Source organism: Penaeus vannamei, chromosome 8 (genome assembly GCF_042767895.1).
Source record: "Penaeus vannamei isolate JL-2024 chromosome 8, ASM4276789v1, whole genome shotgun sequence".
In the NCBI taxonomy this organism is placed as follows: Eukaryota; Metazoa; Arthropoda; class Malacostraca; order Decapoda; family Penaeidae; genus Penaeus; species Penaeus vannamei.
This window is the reverse complement of record NC_091556.1, coordinates 47,511,682-47,521,681: the sequence shown is the minus strand read 5'-3', so window position 1 is coordinate 47,521,681 and position 10,000 is coordinate 47,511,682. Positions and strand designations below refer to the sequence as shown.

Sequence of the window (10,000 nt, the reverse complement as noted above, 5' to 3'; positions counted from 1 at the left end):
GTGTTTCTCTTTCTTTCTTTCTTTTTCTCTTTCTTTCTTTCTTTTTCTTTCTCTTTCTCTCTCTGCCTCTCTTTCTCTCTCTGGCTCTCTCTTTCTCTCCCTCTCCTTTTAGCTCCCTCTCATTCTCTGTCTCTCTCTCTACCTCCTCCTCCCTCCTCCCTCCCCCTCCCTCCTCGTCCCTTCTCTTCCCCTCCTCCTCTTCTTCCCCTCCTCCTCCTCCTCCCCCTCCTCCTCCTTCTCTTCTTCTTCCTCCTCCTCCTCTTCCTCCTCCTCTTCTTCCTTCTCTCACTCCCCCTCTTCCCCTCCTCACTCCAACAGCCTCTACAAAAGTCTTCCCTCACTCTTCACTCCTTTTCCTCCCTCCTCTTTTTCCTCCTCCTTCTCTTCTTCTTCCTCCTCCTCCTTCTTCTCTTCTTCCTCCTCCTCGTCCTTCTCTTCCTTCCCTCCTCCCTCGTCCTTCTCCTTCCTCCTCCTCCTTCCTCCTCCTCCTCCTCCTCCTCCTCCTCCTCCTCCTCCGCCCTCCCTCTTCCTCTTCCTCCTCCCCTCTCCTCCTCCTCCTCCTCCTCCTTCTAAATCTCTTCTTCTTTCTCCTCCTCCTCTTCCTCCTCCCTCTTCTTCCTTCTCTCTCCTTCTCCTCCCCTCTTCCCCTCCTCCTCCAACAGCCTCTACAAAAGTCTTCCTCCTCTTCCTCCTTTTCCTCCTCCTCTTTTTCCTCCTCCTTCTCTTCTTCTTCCTCCTCCTCGTCCTTCTCTTCTTCCTCCTCCTCTTCCTCCTCCTCTTCCTCCTCTTCCTCCTCCTCCTCCTCCTCTTCTTCCTCCTCCTCTTCCTCCCCCTCCTCCTCTTCCTCCCCCTCTTCCTCCTCCTCCAACAGCCTCTACAAAAGTCTTCCTCCTCTTCCTCCCCCAACAGTCGCTGCAGATGTACCCGATCATCCTGCGCCCCGACCTGACCCGAATCCCGAGCGAGTTCGATGCCCGACAGAAGCCCGAGTGGGTCGGTCGGGTCAGCGACGTCGGGGACCAAGGCTGGTGTGGGGCGTCGTGGGCCTTCTCGACGCTGGGGGTGGCGCAGGACAGGTGAGAGGAGGGAGGGGCGTCGGGGCAGGACAGGGGAGAGGAGGGAGGGGCGTCGGGGCAGGACAGGGGAGGAGGGAGGGGTGTGGGGGCAGGACAGGGGAGGAGGGAGGGGTGTGGGGGCAGGACAGGTGAGAGGAGGGAGGGGGCGTCGGGGCAGGACAGGGGAGGAGGGAGGGGTGTGGGGGCAGGACAGGTGAGAGGAGGGAGGGGGCGTCGGGGCAGGACAGGTGAGGAGGGAGGGGCGTCGGGGGCAGGACAGGGGAGGAGGGAGGGGCGTCGGGAGCAGGACAGGTGAGGAGGGAGGGGCGTCGGGGCAGGACAGGTGAGGAGGGAGGGGCGTCAGGGGCAAGGACAGGGGAGGGAGAGGGAGGGGTGTTGGGGGCAGGACAGAGTGAGGAGGGAGGGGCGTCCGGGGCAGGACAGGGGAGGAGGGAGGGGTGTTGGGGCAGGACAGGTGAGGTGGGAGGGAGGCGTCAGGGGCAGGACAGGTGAGGAGGAGGGAGGGGCGTCGGGGCAGGACAGGGTGAGAGGAGGGAGGGGCGTCGGGGCAGGACAGGTGAGAGGAGGGAGGGAGCGTCGGGGAGCAGGACAGGTGAGGAGGGAGGGGTGTCGGGGCAGGACAGGTGAGAGGAGGGAGGGAGCGTCCAGGGGGCAGGACAGGTGAGGAGGGTAGGAGTGTTGGGGCAAGGACAAGGGTGAGGAGGGAGGGGCGTCAGGGGCAGGGGGACAGGGGTGAGGGGAGGGAGGGGACGTTGGCGCCAGGACAGGTGAGGGAGGGAGGGGGCGTCGGGGGCAGGACAGGGCTGAGGGGGAGGGAGGGGTGTTGGGGGCAGAACAGGGGAGGAGGGAGGAGGTGTTGGGAGCAGGACAGGTGAGGTCGGGAGGAGGGCGTCGAGGGGCAGGACAGGTGAGAGGAGGGAGGGGCGTCGGGGCAGGACAGGTGAGAGGAGGGAGGGGCGTCGGGGCAGGACAGGTGAGGAGGGAGGGGTGTCGGGGCAGGACAGGTGAGAGGAGGGAGGGGCGTCGGGGCAGGACAGGTGAGGAGGGAGGGGACGTTGGCGCAGGTAATTTGATACTATTTTGGCGCAAGAAGAGTAGTCTTGAATCGGTCTTTGCGCAGAACATGATATTGTGACTTGGTTTTGGCGCAGGTAAGGTAGTCTTGAATCTTTTTTTTTTGCGCAGGACAGGCCATCGGGACTTGCAGGTCAGGGATGTTGTGACTTGGTTTTGGCGCAGGACAGGTAGTTAGAATTAAGGACAGGACAGGTAGTTAGAATTAAGGACAGGACAGGTAGTTAGAACTCGGCACAGGACAGGTAGTTAGAATTAAGGACAGGACAGGTAGTTAGAATTAAGGACAGGGCAGGTAGTTAGAATTAAGGACAGGGCAGGTAGTTAGAATTAAGGACAGGGCAGGTAGTTAGAATTAAGGACAGGGCAGGTAGTTAGAATTAAGGACAGGACAGGTAGTTAGAATTAAGGACAGGACAGGTAGTTAGAATTAAAGACAAAACAGGTAGTTAGAACTCGGCACAGGACAGGTAGTTAGAACTCGGCACAGAATAGGTAGTTAGAATTAAGGACAGGACAGGTAGTTAGAATTAAAGACAGGACAGGTAGTTAGAATTAAGGACAGGACAGGTAGTTAGAATTAAGGACAGGACAGGTAGTTAGAATTAAGGACAGGACAGGTGAGGTCTAGAATTAAGGACAAGGACAGGTAGTTAGAATTAAGGACAGGACAGGTAGTTAGAGTCAGGACAGGACAGGTAGTTAGAATTAAGGACAGGACAGGTAGTTAGAATTAAGGACAGGACAGGTAGTTAGAATTAAGGACAGGACAGGTAGTTAGAATTAAGGACAGGACAGGTAGTTAGAATTAAGGACAGGACAGGTAGTTAGAATTAAGGACAGGACAGGTAGTTAGAACTCGGCACAGGACAGGTAATTAGAATTAAGGACAGGACAGGTAGTTAGAATTAAGGACAGGACAGGTAGTTAGAATTAAGGACAGGACAGGTAGTTAGAATTAAGGACAGGACAGGTAGTTAGAATTAAGGACAGGACAGGTAGTTAGAATTAAGGACAGGACAGGTAGTTAGAATTAAGGACAGGACAGGTAATTAGAATTAAGGACAGGACAGGTAGTTAGAATTAAGGACAGGACAGGTAGTTAGAACTCGGCACAGGACAGGTAATTAGAATTAAGGACAGGACAGGTAGTTAGAATTAAGGACAGGACAGGTAGTTAGAATTAAGGACAGGACAGGTAGTTAGAATTAAGGACAGGACAGGTAGTTAGAATTAAGGACAGGACAGGTAGTTAGAATTAAGGACAGGACAGGTAGTTAGAATTAAGGACAGGACAGGTAGTTAGAATTAAAGAGAGGACAGGTAGTTAAGAATATACAGGACAGGACGAAGGTAGTTGGGAGTCAAGGACAGGACAGGTAGTTAGAATTAAGGACAGGACAGGTAGTTAAAGTCCTCAGATAGGACAGGCGAGTTAGAACTCAAGCTTTAGGACAGCTACTTAGAATTAAGGACAGGACAGGTAGTTAGAACTCGGCACAGGACAGGTAATTAGAATTAAGGACAGGACAGGTAGTTAGAATTAAGGACAGGACAGGTAGTTAGAATTAAAGGACAGGACGATGGTAGTTCCAGAATTAAGGACAGGACAGGTAGTTAGAAAATTAAGGATTCAGGACAGGTAGTTAGAATTAAGGACAGGACGAGGTAGTTAAAGATCCGAATTAAGGACAGGACAGGTAGTTAGAATTAAGGAACAAGGACGATGATTGAGTTGGTGAAGTTAAAGGACAGGATGCAGAGTGAGTTCCAGAACTCGGGACAGGACAGGTAGTTAGAATTAAGGACAGGACAGGTAGTTAGAATTAAACATCGGGACAGGACAGTGTAAAGTTAGAAGTCGGTTAAGGACAGGACAGGTAGTTAGGAAATTAAGGACAGGACAGGTAGAGTTAGAATTAAGTCGAGACAGGACAGGTGAGTTAGAATTAAGGACAGGACAGGTAGTTAGAATTAAGGACAGGACAGGTAGTTAGAATTAAGGACAGGGCAGGTAGTTAGAACTCGGCACAGGACAGGTAGTTAGAATTAAGGACAGGACAGGTAGTTAGAACTCGGCACAGGACGGGTAGTTAGAATTAAGGACAGGACAGGTAGGTTAGAATTAAGGGACAGGACAGAGTAGTTAGGGTAATTAAGGACAGGACAGAGTAGATTAGAAATTAAGGACAGGACAGGTAGTTAGAATTAAGGACAGGACAGGTAGTTAGAATTAAGGACAGGACAGGTAGTTAGAATTAAGGACAGGACAGGTAGTTAGAACTTGGCACAGGACAGGTAGTTAGAATTAAGGACAGGACAGGTAGTTAGAACTTGGCACAGGACAGGTAGTTAGAATTAAGGACAGGACAGGTAGTTAGAATTAAGGACAGGACAGGTAGTTAGAATTAAGGACAGGACAGGTAGTTAGAATTCAGCACAGGACAGGTAGTTAGAACTCGGCACAGGACAGGTAGTTAGAATTAAGGACAGGACAGGTAGTTAGAATTAAGGACAGGGCAGGTAGTTAGAACTCGGCACAGGACAGGTAGTTAGAATTAAGGACAGGACAGGTAGTTAGAACTCGGCACAGGACGGGTAGTTAGAATTAAGGACAGGACAGGTAGTTAGAATTAAGGACAGGACAGGTAGTTAGAATTAAGGACAGGACAGGTAGTTAGAATTAAGGACAGGACAGGTAGTTAGAATTAAGGACAGGACAGGTAGTTAGAATTAAGGACAGGGCAGGTAGTTAGAACTCGGCACAGGACAGGTAGTTAGAATTAAGGACAGGACAGGTAGTTAGAACTCGGCACAGGACGGGTAGTTAGAATTAAGGACAGGACAGGTAGTTAGAATTAAGGACAGGACAGGTAGTTAGAATTAAGGACAGGACAGGTAGTTAGAATTAAGGACAGGACAGGTAGTTAGAATTAAGGACAGGACAGGTAGTTAGAATTAAGGACAGGACAGGTAGTTAGAATTCAGCACAGGACAGGTAGTTAGAACTCGGCACAGGACAGGTAGTTAGAATTAAGGACAGGACAGGTAGTTAGAATTAAGGACAGGACAGGTAGTTAGAACTCGGCACAGGACAGGTAGTTAGAATTAAGGACAGGACAGGTAGTTAGAATTAAGGACAGGACAGGTAGTTAGAATTAAGGACAGGACAGGTAGTTAGACTTAAGGACAGGACAGGTAGTTAGACTTAAGGACAGGACAGGTAGTTAGAATTAAGGACAGGACAAGTAGTTAGAATTAAGGACAGGACAGGTAGTTAGACTTAAGGACAGGACAGGTAGTTAGAACTCGGCACAGGACAGGTAGTTAGAATTAAGGACAGGACAGGTAGTTAGAATTAAGGACAGGACAGGTAGTTAGACTTAAGGACAGGACAGGTAGTTAGAATTAAGGACAGGACAGGTAGTTAGAATTCAGGACAGGACAGGTAGTTAGAATTAAGGACAGGACAGGTAGTTAGAATTAAGGACAGGACAGGTAGTTAGAATTAAGGACAGGACAGGTAGTTAGAATTAAGGACAGGACAGGTAGTTAGAACTCGGCACAGGACAGGTAGTTAGAATTAAGGACAGGACAGGTAGTTAGAATTAAGGACAGGACAGGTAGTTAGAACTCGGCACAGGACAGGTAGTTAGAATTAAGGACAGGACAGGTAGTTAGAACTCGGCACAGGACAGGTAGTTAGAATTAAGGACAGGACAGGTAGTTAGAATTAAGGACAGGACAGGTAATTAGAATTAAGGACAAGACAGGTAGTTAGAATTAAGGACAGGACAGGTAGTTAGAATTAAGGACAGGACAGGTAGTTAGAACTCGGCACAGGACAGGTAGTTAGAATTAAGGACAGGACAGGTAGTTAGAACTCGGCACAGGACAGGTAGTTAGAATTAAGGACAGGACAGGTAGTTAGAATTAAGGACAGGACAGGTAGTTAGAACTCGGCACAGGACAGGTAGTTAGAATTAAGGACAGGACAGGTAGTTAGAATTAAGGACAGGACAGGTAGTTAGAACTCGGCACAGGACAGGTAGTTAGAATTCAGGACAGGACAGGCAGTTAGAATTCAGCACAGGACAGGTAGTTAGAATTAAGGACAAGACAGGTAGTTAGAACTCGGCACAGGACAGGTAGTTAGAATTAAGGACAGGACAGGTAGTTAGAACTCGGCACAGGACAGGTAGTTAGAATTAAGGACAGGACAGGTAGTTAGAATTAAGGACAGGACAGGTAGTTAGAACTCGGCACAGGACAGGTAGTTAGAATTAAGGACAGGACAGGTAGTTAGAATTAAGGACAGGACAGGTAGTTAGAACTCGGCACAGGACAGGTAGTTAGAATTCAGGACAGGACAGGCAGTTAGAATTCAGCACAGGACAGGTAGTTAGAATTAAGGACAAGACAGGTAGTTAGAACTCGGCACAGGACAGGTAGTTAGAATTAAGGACAGGACAGGTAGTTAGAACTCGGCACAGGACAGGTAGTTAGAATTAAGGACAGGACAGGTAGTTAGAATTAAGGACAGGACAGGCGATAATTTAGAACTCGGCACAGGACAGGTAGTTAGAATTAAGGACAGGACAGGTAGTTAGAATTAAGGACAGGACAGGTAGTTAGAACTCGGCACAGGACAGGTAGTTAGAATTCAGGACAGGACAGGCAGTTAGAATTCAGCACAGGACAGGTAGTTAGAATTAAGGACAAGACAGGTAGTTAGAACTCGGCACAGGACAGGTAGTTAGAATTAAGGACAGGACAGGTAGTTAGAACTCGGCACAGGACGGGTAGTTAGAATTAAGGACAGGACAGGTAGTTAGAATTAAGGACAGGACAGGTAGTTAGAATTAAGGACAGGACAGGTAGTTAGAACTCGGCACAGGACAGGTAGTTAGAATTAAGGACAGGACAGGTAGTTAGAATTAAGGACAGGACAGGTAGTTAGAATTAAGGACAGGACAGGTAGTTAGAACTCGGCACAGGACAGGTAGTTAGAATTAAGGACAGGACAGGTAGTTAGAATTAAGGACAGGACAGGTAGTTAGAATTAAGGACAGGACAGGTAGTTAGAAGGCACAGAACAGGTAGTTAGAATTAAGGACAGGACAGGTAGTTAGAATTAAGGACAGGACAGGTAGTTAGACTTAAGGACAGGACAGGTAGTTAGACTTAAGGACAGGACAGGTAGTTAGACTTAAGGACAGGACAGGTAGTTAGAATTAAGGACAGGACAGGTAGTTAGACTTAAGGACAGGACAGGTAGTTAGACTTAAGGACAGGACAGGTAGTTAGAATTAAGGACAGGGCAGGTAGTTAGAACTCGGCACAGGACAGGTAGTTAGACTTAAGGACAGGACAGGTAGTTAGAATTAAGGACAGGGCAGGTAGTTAGAGATTAGGATGGGAGCAGGCAGGTAGTTAGAACTCGGCACAGGACAGGTAGTTAGACTTAAGGACAGGACAGGTAGTTAGAATTAAGGACAGGGCAGGTAGTTAGAACTCGGCACAGGACAGGTAGTTAGAATTAAGGACAGGACAGGTAGTTAGAACTCGGCCGTTTCCCAAAGGACAGGTGGTTGTAAATATGTCTTTGTGCCGAACAGGACTTATGAACAGGTACTTATGACTTGGTTTTCTTAATTCTCACATTATTTCCATCTTTTCTGTTCAATTAACCAACTCCACATGAAACCAAACATCCTTATGATCACCCTTACATCCTCCCTTTCTATCCACCATTCATAATACACCTTTTCTTCATCCTTCCACTTCCATCATTCATCCTTTTACCACTAATTCCCCTTTCGTCCTTATTCCCATTCTCCCTCATTCTCCCCTCCTTTATTCCAGGCTTTCCATCATTCATCCTTTTACCACTAATTCCCCTTTCGTCCTTATTCTCATTCTCCCCTCCTTTATTTCAGGCTTTCCATCATTCATCCTTTTACCACTAATTCCCCTTTTATTCCTTATCCTCATTCTTCCCTCATTCTCCCCTCCTTTATTCCAGGCTTTCCATCATTCATCCTTTTACCACTAATTCCCCTTTCATCCTTATCCCCATTCTTCCCTCCTTTATTCCAGGCTTTCCATCATTCATCCTTTTACCACTAATTCCCTTTTATTCCTTATCCTCATTCTCCCCTCCTTTATTCCAGGCTTTCCATCATTCATCCATTTACCACTAATTCCCCTTTTATTCCTTATCCTCATTCTTCCCTCCTTTATTCCTTATCCTCATTCTTCCCTCCTTTATTCCTTATCCTCATTCTTCCCTCCTTTATTCCAGGCTTTCCATCGAGTCCTTCGGAAACGAGACGGTGAGACTGTCTCCTCAGCACCTCCTGAGCTGCAGCAGACGAGGTCAAAGAGGCTGCGAGGGAGGTCATGTTGACAGGGCGTGGCAGTACCTACGGAAGGTCGGGTAAGTTGAGGGGAGAGGGAATGAGAGGGTGAGAGAAGGAGAGGGCGAGGGGAGAGGGAGAGGGGAGGGAGAGGGAGGGAGAGGGAGGGAGGGAGGGAGAGAGAGAGAGAGAGAGAGAGAGAGAGAGAGAGAGAGAGAGAGAGAGAGAGAGAGAGAGAGAGAGAGAGAGAGGGAGAGAGGGAGGGGGAGAGAGAGAGAGGGGGAGGGGGAGGGAGAGAGGGAGAGGGAGAGGGAGAGGGAGAGGGAGAGGGAGAGAGGGAGGGAGGGAGGGAGGGAAAGGGAGGGAGGGAGGGAGGGAGGGAGGGAGGGAGAGGGAGAGAGAGAGAGAGGGAGGGAGAGAGAGAGGAGAGGGAGAGAGAGAGAGAGAGAGAGAGAGAGAGAGAGAGAGAGAGAGAGAGAGAGAGAGAGAGAGAGAGAGAGAGAGAGAGAGACAGAGAGAAAGAGAGAGAGAAAGAGAGACACAGAGAGAAAAAAAAGAGAAAGAGAAAAAGAAAGAGAGAGAGAAAGGAGAGGACGAAAAAAGAAAAATAAAGAACGAGAGGGCTAAGGAAAGAAAGGAGAAGAAGAAAGAGAAATAAAAAATATAACACAACCCCACCTACCCTCTCACTCCCATACTAACAGCACACACCCTCTCTTTCAGTGTTGTGAACGAGGAGTGTTACCATTATGAAAGTGGCACAACAGGGAAGGTGCCAAGCTGCCGTATTCCTGTCAGGGCCAACCTCTTCAGCCTCAGATGTGCATCGAAGGAGGTAAGTTGGTTAAGAGAATAAATAAATAATGGAGGGAAAATAGTTTGCTTAAAAAAAAGACATTAATGGGGGTAAAATAGGTTCACTGAGGTAAAAAAAGGAAATAATGGGGAGGGAGGGAAGTAGGTTGGTTAGGGATAAAAAATAGTAATAATAATAATAGGAAGGGGAAAAATAGTTTCGTAAAGGAACAATAAAAAGAGAGAAACAAAGTATAGTTAACGGGACGAAATAAAGAGAAAAAGGTTGTTTTGCTGAGGAAAAAATATAAAATAATGAGAGAGAGAGAAAAAAAAATATTGAATGATAAATAGGAGGTGGAGAAGGTTGGTTAAAAATGGTTGAGGGAAAACAACTTGTGGAGAAAATAATGGGAGGGAAAAGTATTCTGGTTAAGGGGGGAAAGTAGGTTGGTTCAAAAAAAAAAAAAAATGAGGAAAAATTAGGTTGGTAAAAGCGAAAAAAAATAATGAGAAATGTAAAGAAGTGTCTATTGCTTGATGGTGTGTCAGGAATATGAAATATCTAGAGAGAAAAATACAGAAATGTATTAAAGAATCCTGAAATATATTTATACTAACTAGATATCAATGGACAATATTCACAAATCAAAACATCAATATACAAAATTACAAAATTATGAAAACGAAATAGTA

At 47.5% G+C, this 10,000-nt stretch overlaps 1 protein-coding gene across 1 annotated transcript in view; it reads left to right on the top strand.

Moving 5' to 3' along the window:
• Positions 1-9,344, top strand: part of LOC113824402 (uncharacterized peptidase C1-like protein F26E4.3) — a gene marked incomplete at its 3' end in the record, with an annotated part of 31,170 nt that extends 21,826 nt beyond the window's left edge. The window contains 3 exon segments of the mRNA XM_070124819.1: positions 910-1,076; positions 8,455-8,589; positions 9,233-9,344. Of these exon segments, the coding sequence (XP_069980920.1) occupies positions 910-1,076; positions 8,455-8,589; positions 9,233-9,344 (414 nt within the window).
• Positions 9,345-10,000: the final 656 nt, after the last annotated feature.